Genomic DNA, 12,945 nt, shown 5'->3' on the forward strand with positions numbered 1-12,945 from the left:
CCAGCCCGAGCTCATTTCAAGTAGGTTCAATTGTGTCAAAGGTTACCCACAAGCTATTTCTTGATGATTTATAGCTGATGTCTACAGATCTCCTTTTATTTTAATGATGACTTCAATACAGATGTTAAGATATTCTTTGTCTTCACAGAAGTATATGAGAGAGAAGTTGACATCTTAAAAAAAATTCCAAGGGGTTGATTCGCTGTTTCTGAACAGGGCCAGCTCTGGGCAGTTTTTATATCTTATCCAGAAGAAAAAAAGGGAGGGAAAAAAAAGCTCCCTTCATCCTTTTCTCCCATACTAAAGCTGCTATGTTTTTGCGACTTATTCTGGGCACAAATCCTAGAGCACTGACTCAACATGTATGTCACCAGTTAATTATGATCAAGACAACACACTAGGATACTTGGTAAGCATAAGATAATTTTATCAGTTCACCAGTAATAACATGTATTTATATAGCATTATTTTGCTCTGTTTGAGCCCAGAGCAATTTACAAAGTGAGTCCCAAATGATACTATCATGGGAATCCTTCCACCCAGCACTGAACTGTAATCATTTGGGGGTAAAGAACAACAGCGCAGGAAAGCAGTAGCAATACATACTGCATCCATCCGAAATTTAAGATGTCATGCCAGTAAAACCCCTGAGGGTTGTCCAAATGTGAGATTATTTTTTAGCCTCAAAATTAGTCTATGTGTGTGCATGTGTGTGAGTGTGCACATGAGGTCTGTATCTATGTATGCATGTTCAGCAGTCTTCATCTCTGCGGACACTTTGAGCTCACCGGCCAATCTCCATCATGTTTGATGAAGTTCTCAAAGGTCCCACATCATTTGTGTAAACGGGCAATGGAGTAGGGGAGGGGAATGCTCTAAGCCTCTCCCCTCAAATGAAGACTCCAGTGCTTACCCACACTTGAACAGACACTAGGGGTTTCCGCAGAGAGAGGTATTCTACATTTCCAGCAAGCGTCCAAATATTGTAAGACTTCACAAATGAAGTTAGGTTTCACAACTTCTGGCACTCTTGGAGCACCTTAGTCGTTTCAAAATAAAGGCAGAAGAGAAAGTATCTATGCAGTTTGTTCTGCTCTGCAAGCCTCTGAAAATCTGTGCTATTTTCTCACTTAGGCTAGCCAAAATGATGTGGCTGTTGTCTTCCACACCGACTAGCCCCCATAAACTTTAGTTGTATGGTACAGTAGTGAAGCTTCCACGTATTACACCACCACATCATTCTGCCTATAAGCTGCAGTTCACTGGGAGGAACTAATTTTCAATTTTGAAGGCTGTGAAATTAAGAATAGTAAATCCAGACATGAAATGTAGTGGGTAAACAGTCATGTGACACCATTTTAACTTCTGATAGCCTGAACAAAATGCTACTTGACATGCATTTCTCAGCCAAATGTATGTGTTGAATTTCCCTGACCCCAAATTAGGTCTGTGCCTTTTACAGAGAATGTTGAAAGCACAGGCCACCCGCACATTTATGATGAATAATAAGCAAACAGAGATGAATGAATTCATCCCAGAGTTTTAATTGCAGGCTCTATTTTCAGTGGACATCAGAAACTAGTATAGGAGTACCTGGCAAGGGAAAGAAGATAATATTTGAAATAGACACAAAAGGGGGTCATTTCGATCAGCAAGCAAAGCAGAAAAATCAACAGAGTTTAGACTAGAAGGACTCAAGATTTACTGAGGCAACCAACAGCTAAATTCAAAATATATTAACTTACAGCAGTAACCTGAAGTCTATACAGCTCTTAGCATGGCTGAAGATAAAAATAATCACTGACCTGGAATGACTGCAGCCCTGAGAGAGCTACCTTTGGAAAGAATGAAATTCACAAGAATGCAATACAATGAAAATACTCCCCAGAATTGTTATATACATGTGTTTTCTTCCTAATTGTACACTGAATTAAAGCTGCTTTAGTAATTCTGTCACTACATTATTCCCTTTTCCAGTACACTGCTTCATAGTTTTCTCTGGAGCATTTTGGAGACGAATAAATGTACTCCTGAAACTCAACTTTAAGAAGCTTTTTGTGCCAATTTTCCCATGGATATGTCATGTTGGGTTGTGTTTGTCACTATGTAAGTCCTGTTGTGTTCTGTTAGCTTGAAATCACGTAACACGATGTGGCTGATTCATGACGTGACATGTCACTGCTTGGCATGTCAGCTGAAAGCCTGTACGAACCCATGTGCTACATCTCCATACACACATAGCTCCTTGAAATGGCCACTTAATTTAAATCTACTAGCAGGTGCTGGCACATCCACTCCAGAAAGTTTAAGAAACACTAATAACTTCTGAAATACTCAAAGTTATATACTTTCTGTAACACCATAATTGGAAATTGAAAAGTCTTCTCTCTAGCATTCCCATTAGACACAAGGTCTTCTCCTCCATGCACTCCATGTGTCAAGATACTGAGCAACCTTTTATCAAAAACTTTTTTCTTAGGTGGTTTTTTTTTTTTTTTTACTCCCCAAGATACTACTAGTCACGGCATTAGCTTACCCTTGCTTTAAAAGCAGCAGGGAAAAATGTAGCAACCGAAATGAAACAAACAGAAACTAAACTCACTCATTAGTACTAAAAGCACACATTTGAATTCACACTCTGGCAGCATTAGTGGATAAAGGTACGTGATCAAGATAAAAATTTTAAACTGGTTTCATATACTAAATCCTGTCAAATTACATCAAAAACCAAAACGGTTTGTTGCGTCAGCTTGCCTGCCTCTGATGTTCTTTGAATGCTCTTGAATGTTCTCTCTAGATACTACCAAAGCACTTTTACTGGAAGATACTATAGTAAAAAGTCTAATTCTGCTGAGAAATACGTCTACCTTAGCAGCATTGCTAACATGAAGTCTTCTATGATTTGAGACTGAAAATTAATCCCACTTGATTAAAATAGAAACTCATAGATTCATTTCGTTAGTTGCTTTCTAAGCCTTTGAGATAAATTTACACCAATGTCTAAGCTTCAGCCATGACAGCCCGAAGCTTTTTTGGTTAAATGAGATTCTCACATATTCACATGACTCCAGGAGATGGGATTTTAAGGAAGCTATCCATTATAAAATCACAAGATGTAGCCATACTGCTTTGAAAAACGTGTTCTCTAAAGTGACGATTTCCACATAATTTCTCTGAAACCCTCTTTTGCACCAGTTCCTTTTACACTAAACAATTCAAACTGCATTCTGTACAACAGATGTGTAGTCCTGAGAAACTTCAGTGAAATATTTGCCAAGCAGTTCATATAACTCTAGAGTTAGCACTAACCTATAAGAAACTGAATTTGAAAATAAAATAGATTTCTTCTCCATTCTGCTGCTAAATGTTGCTTCTCGTTGGCTACCCAAAGCTATGAGGGATTACAGATTAAAATGTTTCAGATTAAAAAATCTGTAGCACTATCCTTGTTAAATGGTAATAATTCAGCTGTGGGTACAGGAATACTTACTGCAAAGTATATTTCTTTGATGCTTAGTTTGAATTGCATTCTGCCTGAATGTGTCAAGAGGAGCTAATTTCAAATCTAGCATGTAACGTGGAAGAAAAAACCCTTCTGCAGACAAAGCAAGCCGTTTCTGCAAGCTGCTAGACTGATCACATTAGAATTTGATTCAATCACCTCAGAAATTTCTGTGTTGAAAAGAAGTTCCACATTTGGTAAAGATGGCTACTCTGCTGCCCAGCAGACAGCCCTGCCAATGCAGCCTATGCACTTACTTTTGATTATTAACACATGCCATGAAATACCCAAACGTAAGCTGAAGCTGCAACAGGGAGGATTTAATCCCTGGAGTACCTGGCTCCGTTCTAGAAGGACTGGGTACAATGAAAGTCCTCTGCTCCATTTCAAGCTGTCTCCTAATCCATGAAATAGGTACACTGCTACAGTGCTACTAATTTGCATAAGCCTGTGCTCCTGGAAAAAACACATTCCTTGATTTAGAGAGTCTAAAAAATAAATCTCTGGAATAAAGGATGACCTTTACTTTATAGGAATTTCATACTACGAAGGAAACTAGAAATTAATCTGATATTGCAATACCTGGCTCATTTGTTACCTATATTTAAACAGAGCTAATATTGGTCCTTCAACTTTACAGTGCTGTGATACTCGGCAGCCCCCAGTGAAGAATGCTATGTCCTAAGCTGAACTGCACATATTTCTCCTCATGATTGTTTCCCCTTCCTCAGGAGAAAGACCCTCTCCTAAATATTTTCCAACTCTCCCCGCAGAAGCAGCCCACCCAAATGTGAGGAGGATCAACAAAAAACACAGCAACCAGAAAAATCTGTTTTTTCTCTGTTTCATTATGCAGCTCCAGATTCCATGCTCTCCTAAAAGCCCTTTTGCTGCTATTCTTAGGACTGCATGGCCAACTGGCAACATCGGCTCAACAGCTATCTTAGTGGCATTAAAAAAAACATGACTTTGTGACACCATTTTCTTGTATGGGACTCTTCCAGTCTCTTCTTGCAAAATGCTGCTCTTTCTCACTCCAGTTTTTTTTTTTCCAAGTGACACTAGATGGGCAGTTCTGACAAAAACTTCTGCTGAAGTTGATGCTTAGGTATTTCTGAGGAACAGAGTAAGATGCAGAGCAGAAACACAATGTAAGGTCCCGGCACTACTGAATGCTGAGGGATTCTGTAACTGAACTTGGCTTTAGTAGCTGCCTCCTCGAAGTAATTGTGCCTGGTGTAACATCTTGGATGAAGACAATGATGTGGATCATTTAACCAAAAAGAATGAAAACTACTACCTACTGCCCACCCCACCAACTTTGCCACTTAGGAAAAAGTGGGTATTTTATTTATTTGTACCAGGTAAGGAAGGCACTAGCGGCAAGGAACAGTAGCAAACTAGTAAGAAGCACACACTGCCTGTTGTTAGCACTTTGCTGTACGTCTCTTGTCTTTCCCTGTCTGACTTCTGAAGACCTCTATTTCAGAAATGCAGCAGTCTTGCTTAATTTGTGTATCTTGCTTTTGTCTTGCGATCACAGATTTCAGAAGGTTTTCTTCCCCCTTTTTCTTTTTGTTATGTTTTCTTCTGAGTTTTCATTACAAAAAGTGCCGACTGAGCCTGACAGGGGCTGACTGGCTGGCAGCTCTGCTTGAGAGACAGGCTCCTGCCAGAGAGACATGATATCAGGAAACAGAGCTGTGGAGAGTTAATCTGAAAAAGCATCCTAGGAGCCCCTCCATGTATCTAATTTATTTTTAGGAAAGCAGGGAGGGGTGGAGGCAGGCAGAATGCTGCGCAAGTCCTTACTGCTGCTGCTTTTTAGATACTGCTGTTAACATAGTTTTTATTGTTTGGAACACATTCTCTATTTTAGAAAAGCATCTTAAGAAGTTCCATTAATGCTCATCACTTCGTTGTGCTCCAGCAAATGGTTTAAAAAGTCATTGTTTATATGCCTGGATGACATATATAGGCAGAAGACCAAGGAAGAAGAAAATAGTTTCAAAGATTCTGTCACCAACTCCACATTTTGCTATTTGGGATTAAAAGCATGGGCAGCAAAGGAAAAAGGCTTCCAGGTAAAGAGATAATTAGCTACAAGGTCTCCATTAAGAATAGACAGGGATACTAAAGAAGTAGCATAGCACAGACAAGGCAGATGAGATCTCAGTTTACAGATGCCTCTACATCACTACAACCATACTATAAACTTCTCCTTAATTATCTTACAGCTATTTCTAACCTGTTGGATGTACTGACAAGGGAATGGGAAATGCAAGCACTGAAAAATGTTTTGAATTTATTGATTTATAATATTGTAGGGCTAACTGTTGTTCTGGTGCTGAAAAGCTTACTAGATTATTTTACAAGGATTTTTTTAATCAGTGGCATATAAAGAATTGTGTCCAGCCCAGAAATTCTCAAAAATAAGAGCCTCGCAAATCTTGGAGATCAACCTTCCCTTAATGTTCTAGAAAGAACGGTGTGTCTTAACATCACTTTAACGAGAACTCGTGTTCTTTATTCTAAAATATCTCAGTATTTTCTTTAATGAAAATAAGGATGCCTTAATTTCCTGCTGCTTGGATAGGCATTCTGCAGCTGCTGAGCTCTTCAACCAACAAAGAGGGCACTAATTGCCATTAGTATATGAGGCCTAGCATGTGCAATGGGTTAGTTTCAGACAGGTTCCTCTTCTCTGCTCTTCAGGGAAAACAGTTTGGCCCCATCTAATACAAGCAAGTCATGCCCTCTGATCACCTGTACACAGTCATGATCAGCCATCTTTAACACATAGCTGTCCTCTTTATAGCTGAAATACTTCACAGTGCCGAGCAGAACAATTAGCTCATGTTTCCAAAAACATTTGATATCACTAAATAAAAAGAAGTGTTATGAAGAGGAAACACCAATATCCTTCTGCATTTGAATAGCAATACATCTATCATCTGCAGAGCTGAAATTGAATACTTTCCTTTAACGTGTTCAAAAACGGCAGCTCTGAGGGTACAAGGAATCTGTATGTCCACTTATCAGCTAGGCTTCTGTGATAGTCATAGCTTGATGCGGCAAGCAAGCTGATGCAGCTATGTACATAATGGAGCTTAATGTTTTCCCCAAGATCTCCCCAGGATAAATTTTCACATTCTGCACTATCACACGAAAGAGAGAAATGAGAGAAAGGGAGACAAATATATCCAAGTTAACAGGGCTGCTTAGGGTAGTCACCTAAAATGAAGTTCAAGTCAACAATTTGCCTGAAGTAGAATCAGAAATATCATCTAGATGACTGTTCTTATTACCAGGCAATTTTAGGGTCTTTTTCTTTCTCCTTCCCTTCAGACATTTTTCTTTTTTCTCATCATATTTTTATCCTGAGTCAAGAAAGCTCTCCTACTGAAACTGGGAAGTATAGTCCCGTCATCAGTTTTGACTGGGTCAAGAAAATCCCGAGCCAGCTAGCTCCCCATACTAAATAGTTTACTCATTTTTCCTAATAACACAACCTGTGGCGTGTCTGAAGTAAAATGCCCATTTCCAAAGACTCTTATTCTTTACTTCATCCCTGGTATCAGACGTGCTTGGTAAGAAAGACAACAGTGACTCAGTCGTAGTTTTGTATCCAGGCTTACCATGCATGGGCGAGAATGGCGCGCGCATACTGTTGGTCCCTTTCTATCCTTTGTATACTATAAACAGGATGCAAGACACAGCTGGAGCATGTGGCAGCAACTGTAGCATCATCAGCAGAAATTCCTCAAAAATAGAAGAAATTCCCCTGGGGAGTCTCTTGTCATTTTAGGGTCAATCTGTGCTGTGGTAGAGAGGTAAGTTCTAAGTCTTTCAAAGCTGATTCTATTGCTGACTATAGGTGACATGAAAAATTTTCAATCCAATGTTTACTTTAGTGATCAGAGGATCAGATAATGTGAAAATAAAATACTATCTTTGGTTAAGGATTCACCCTGATATTTGTCTGGATATTGCAGTTGAGGAGAATCTGATTGTGTATAACCAACTGCTTAGTGCTGTTTCTGGCTTGCCTGAAACACATTTCCTTTCCTTGTCACAACTACCAGGTGCTACTGCTGAGCAAATAGTAACATCACTGCCAGAAGTATTTGAAAAGAACAAAAAAATTGATTTGGACAATCTGTGTGCTGTTGCCATTGATGGAGACACAACTGTGAGTAGGGTTAGGGCCGAGGTCATAACAAGGTTAAAAGAAAAGTGCCCAGGAATTCTCTCCTGTCACATTTCACACTGAATTGCTCTGGTTTTCAGCAGATGCTACAGACAATGCACTGTGCTGCATTAAATATGGGAATCATTTAGCTACATTTACAAGCTACAGTGAAAATTCACTGCAGAATTACTGTACTTGAAAGGTTACATGGAAAGGGCTAGGATATTGCATCACGCAGGCACTAGGTGCTGTATCTACACATGTAAAATACAAAGAAAGGTACAAACGCAGGAATGAACAGGGCCCTGGCTGTTTACAAGTGAGGGTGACATTGCTGTCCTTATTCAAGAGCATAATGCACCTCATCTGAAGTCAGTGAAGACTCTAGCTATCAGGTGAAAATCCTGGTGGCATGGTAAAGGTCATTGTTCAGATAAACATATTCTCTAAAACACTGTTTTTTGTTTCTTTTTAAAATCTCCTGCATGGCCCAGTACAAGCAAGAGACTTGTAGTTAAACACAAGATGGACTGGTAGGTTATTCTACCTAGTCCTTTTCTACACCTGTGCCTGTTCTCTCCTACTTGCTTGAGAGCGTGTAACCACCTTGAAAACCCAACAGAGCAGCATGCAAGCATTTACACGATCAAAGGCAAAATGTGCTTAAGACAGACTTTGGAAATCCAGCACAATTTGGCAAACTTCAAAGATAGTTGCCTTTCAAATGGGTTGTGGAGGAGGCCTTGGTAAATTTGAATGGTATGATTAGCATACCGGCTGTTTTTAAAACTGCTCAAGAAGAAGCTGTGTTAAAATCCATTTCCGCAAGACACACGCATTTTCTTTTGGACAGGCTCCACTAGCTCTGTTTCTTAAATCAATTTTTCTGGCACAGATTTCTTCTTGGAAGAATGTACGACACCAGCTCAGTTTCCTAACCAAAACTTGACAGAATGTGTGCAGCACAGCATAATGGCATCTCTACTTCATGGCTTCCTAAAAGTTACAGTACAGAAACCTAGGAAGTGAATTTGACTGTTCCAGGTCACATCTGTTGAAAGGCGAGTGAAACAACAGAAGATGCCAGGGTAGTCTGCCCAGCACAATGTTCAAACACTGGTGAGGACCACTGATAAAAGGTTTGCCAAAATGGGAGTTGCCAAGGTCTTAGAGGAGTTTCAGGGATGTGTTCAAGTCTTACTAGATTTAAAGGATGATCCTTGGCAAACTCCCCCTGATGCTTCTCAGCATTTCTAGAGCCAACAGTTGTTCCATCTGCTGCTGAGGCCGACTTTGAAGAATCCTTGCAAAGAGCAGCACACTAACTTTAACACTACACAAGACAGAAAAAACCACAGCTTTTCAGAAGTGACCTAGATGTTTGCCAGTAGCTTGACACACTCTCAGGTAAGGCTGTCTCCTTGTCTCCAAACACTTGAGTGCATTACCAAAGCTGCGCCAGTGTAAACTGTGGGCTGAAAAGAAAGATTCAGCAAACAGCATCGATTGAAAGCTTGTCTAAGGCATTAACTGTTCATCTGTGGAGGTCTGACGCACAGTGACAGCAAAAAAGACCACCACGAACTAACTTCAAGAACCAAGTTGCTGCTGGGGATACAAAAAAAATATTAAAAAATGTCTGTGAAACTCAGACAGATACTCCCTGACAACAGCTAAAAAAAAATAAAATTTAAAAAAAAAAAATCAGCAAACACAATAAACTTTTGGAGCTGTTGAATACAAACAAGCTTTGAAAAAGCAATGGAAGGTCCACACAGACACAAATGAAGGTGTTTAGTTTTAACACATAAGCTTCAGTTTCTGCCACTGTGACAGATTTGCCAGCGCGTTTTCTGAGCCAGGCCACCTCACTATTGTATAAGCTTTATTCTAATTACTGTAGGCTCTATAAAGGTTTCTTTATCATTTAGTATTATAAATAATTGTGCTTCCAGGCTGGAGTTCAAAGCTCAGTATAGCATTCGCACAACACCACAGGCAGGTCAGGTGACCTTTCTCCAATTCTCCTCTCTCTGGTGCTGAGGACAGACAAAGTGATATGTCTGTCATACGCCATTACCATTAGAACAGAATCTTGTTCTTTTATTACAACTGAACTCCGCCGGATTTCTCAGCAGGAATGCTAAGTGAAATCAATGTCTTGGATTTCCAGGCTGAGCTTGGAGGTCACAGCCACTCTATCATTTCTCAGCATTATCCCTTCTCTTTCTCTCGCTCTCTCTCTGAGCCTCCAACTGGCACGCAGCAGATTGAAAACAGCATGCATCACAGGGCTCATGCTGCACAATTTTACAGCCTTTTGGAGCCCCCTTCCTTTCCTTTTGGCCCACTTTTTTTTTTTTCCAATTTGCAAATAAGTTTTGTTTGTGTCCTACAGAACTGCAAGCCAAAGGCACTGGAACACCTACAAATATGAAAAAGCAGTAAAACATAAGGGATAACACAGCTGATCTTGACAGCTGTCAGTAAGATGGTTATGCTTGATGTTACCGGTAGATACGATAGGCCTTCTAATTCCACAATTGCCACAAAATAAATAGTGTCCCCTTAGATCTCATCAGATGTTCTGCTTGTGCTCAAGAGATCCAAAAACAACACCATGATTTTAAGTGTAGTGCATCTTGCAAGCCGTTAGCCACACACAGAAAAACCCTTGTAAAATGCACAAAAATCCCTTGTTAACCATAGACACAACTTTTGGGGAAAAAACCAAATCAGAACTATTATTGAGCACTGCATGGCTTTGTGATTCCTTGCTCTACAGTACATAAAAGAAGAGACCAGACCAAGGATAAACTTTGGGAAGTCAGAAAGTCTACACTGAGGAGAGAAGAAAGAAAATGTAGATAGACCCAGAGTTTGATTCATCAACAGCTACTGGTTCCACATCACCTATTTTATGCTTTGAACATGTACCTCACTGTGCTGACAATGGCATTATTTATTTGTCCGGTTATTTTTAATCTGTGCTGTTTTACTGTTAGGGTGAAAACAAGACACTACTGTCAATTCAAGGAACCTTTTCTGACACAATAAAGGACATGGACAGCATGGCATGGCAGAGGACACTAACAAAAAGAAAGGACATATTTTTATCAAGCTCTTCCTGTCACCTAAATGGAACTGTTTTTTCCCTGCATTCCTTAGCGAAATTCTTCCTATTTGTTTTGCAACATCAAAGATGAGCCATTCAATTTTCACCCTTTACTTTTGCTCAGCTGTGGCCTACACTGAGCTCATCTTCTTCCACTGGACATACTCCATGTCATTTTTCTAGGTATAACTAGTCACACACTGGTGGCATCAGACAGATGTGACTACAAGCTGCTAGCTTGACCTCTTCAATGAGTATGGACCTAACTGCCCAGCTATGACTAACATTACTCATCAGAGCCCATCACTTGATGGACAGGTTGCAACCCTGTTCTATGACACAACAGACATTGCTCTGGAGACTTGTTCCTCTACAACCTCCCACTGAACCCTAGGACAGGATCTGGCTACAGATGAGGTGCCCCACTGCTTTCTACCTCTCATTGACACGCTGCTAACCTGACTCTGGTTTAGCATTCTGAAAGGAAACGACAGTTGTGTGCTGGACGAGTTGCTGGCCACCTCAGTCTGTCACTGAAGATGGAAGAAACAGCAGCGTGATAGCTAGGGCACTGCAAGGGAACCCACCGGATCCTGGATGAGGTGGTGTCTGTTACTGACATGGTGTATGAATGTTTGTTTGGTATTACTGTGCCGAGGCCCTCCCACTGGAAAAATGTCACTAGAATATTCTCCTGTTTGAGGAAGCCATTCTGAGAACACAGCTGACTGCAACTGAGAGGCACACAGGTACCCTTCAGAAAAAAACCCACATGCAAGTACCCACAGTGTCAGAAATGCAATGCTGCAGGGCTTGGTACAGTACCTTGCTTTTGGGCGGAGGGCTGTTTGTGCTCTTGTCTGTGTGGATGCTGGTAGGGGATACAGCGGCACCAAGGTTACCCTGGGGTATGCCAGGTATCTTGCCTCCTGGAGACACTTGCATCGCAGCAAGTTGGGCAGCATACAACTGCTGTAAAAAAGAAACAAAAAGAAAAAAGGGGGGGGGGGAGAGAGATGAGAGACATCATCAATAAATAAGTAATTTTCCCAAAACTTCTCCTACTGCAGATAATATATTTTCCTTCTGATGGGTATTTTTTATTTAGCACAGTGGTATATTTCAAGACAAGAATTGTTGTCGCAACTTTCATGACTCATTCCTCAGGGGATGAATGACAGACGTCACCATGAGAAATGTCCCAGCTTCCCTGTGTGTCCAGGGATTCAAAACAAGGAACAAAAGCTAATCTTCATGGTTTGTCTGAGCCACTGGGCAATCTTTCCTTTCCTGAGACAACTCAGGCATAACAGCATCTCCACCTATAATATGCATCGACCCCTGTGAAATTCATGTTATGTTTGATATGATGGTCTCTGTGTTACCATTTTACGTTTCTGTACCTTATTTGCTATGTTCGCCTTGTTTGCACTGGCTGTAAGGTGTTTGAGACAGGGAATGACAAAATTTTCTTTAGCACTTACTGTGGGAGACCACTCTCAGTTGGTTTCTGGGGAACCACTACAGTCAATACAAATACATACATACTGATGGTAACGTACTGTCCGTTAGCAACTAGAAGCTCCAATTAAGACTAAGAACCCTTTCTGTGATAGATGCAAAGCAGATACATGGTGGGAATGTTCTTCAAAACTAAGCCAGTAAGGCACTTTAAACACATATTTGATTATTAGCATGTGAATACTTATAATCACAGTCATCTGTTTAAAGTTAAGTACTACAGTAAGAGTTTAATGGACAGAGGTCAAAAGCAGAGAGAAAACAGGCAAACTGGCAGTGCCTGGAAGCTCCCCTGATCTCCAGAGAAAAAGTGGAGAAAATAAACATGGTGTGCAGGAGAAGCAGCAATTGTTGCTGCTTTGTGAATAGAGATGAATTCAGGTGAAGCCAAATAGAAGTCAGAGGCCTGAGAGAGCAGGTAATGTCGTAACGTAAAGGCTTTCTGTCCTCGCTCACAGTATGTTTCAAAGACTCATGCTACGTACTTTTCGTGCTGTGCAGTGCACGTGTAATGCGTAACACTGAACGATGGTGCTCTCTGCCTGCAGATGCTAACAGAGCTTCTGAGATGCAATGTGACAAGGGATAACATGCAGGAAGATGGAAGTGGATGTG

At 40.6% G+C, this 12,945-nt stretch overlaps 1 protein-coding gene across 6 annotated transcripts in view; it reads right to left on the reverse strand.

The window, feature by feature from the left end:
- The window catches only part of SOX5 (SRY-box transcription factor 5), a 291,555-nt gene that overhangs the window by 42,618 nt on the left and 235,992 nt on the right, over nucleotides 1-12,945 (reverse strand). For all 6 annotated transcript variants that reach the window (XM_086466682.1, XM_086466688.1, XM_086466675.1 and 3 more), the window contains one exon: nucleotides 11,635-11,781. In XM_086466682.1, coding sequence (XP_086322808.1) covers nucleotides 11,635-11,781 — 147 coding nt within the window. The remainder of the gene's footprint in view (nucleotides 1-11,634; nucleotides 11,782-12,945) is intronic.

The sequence above is a fragment of the Leptosomus discolor genome, chromosome 1 (genome assembly GCF_034619465.1).
Source record: "Leptosomus discolor isolate bLepDis1 chromosome 1, bLepDis1.hap2, whole genome shotgun sequence".
NCBI lineage: Eukaryota > Metazoa > Chordata > Aves > Leptosomiformes > Leptosomidae > Leptosomus > Leptosomus discolor.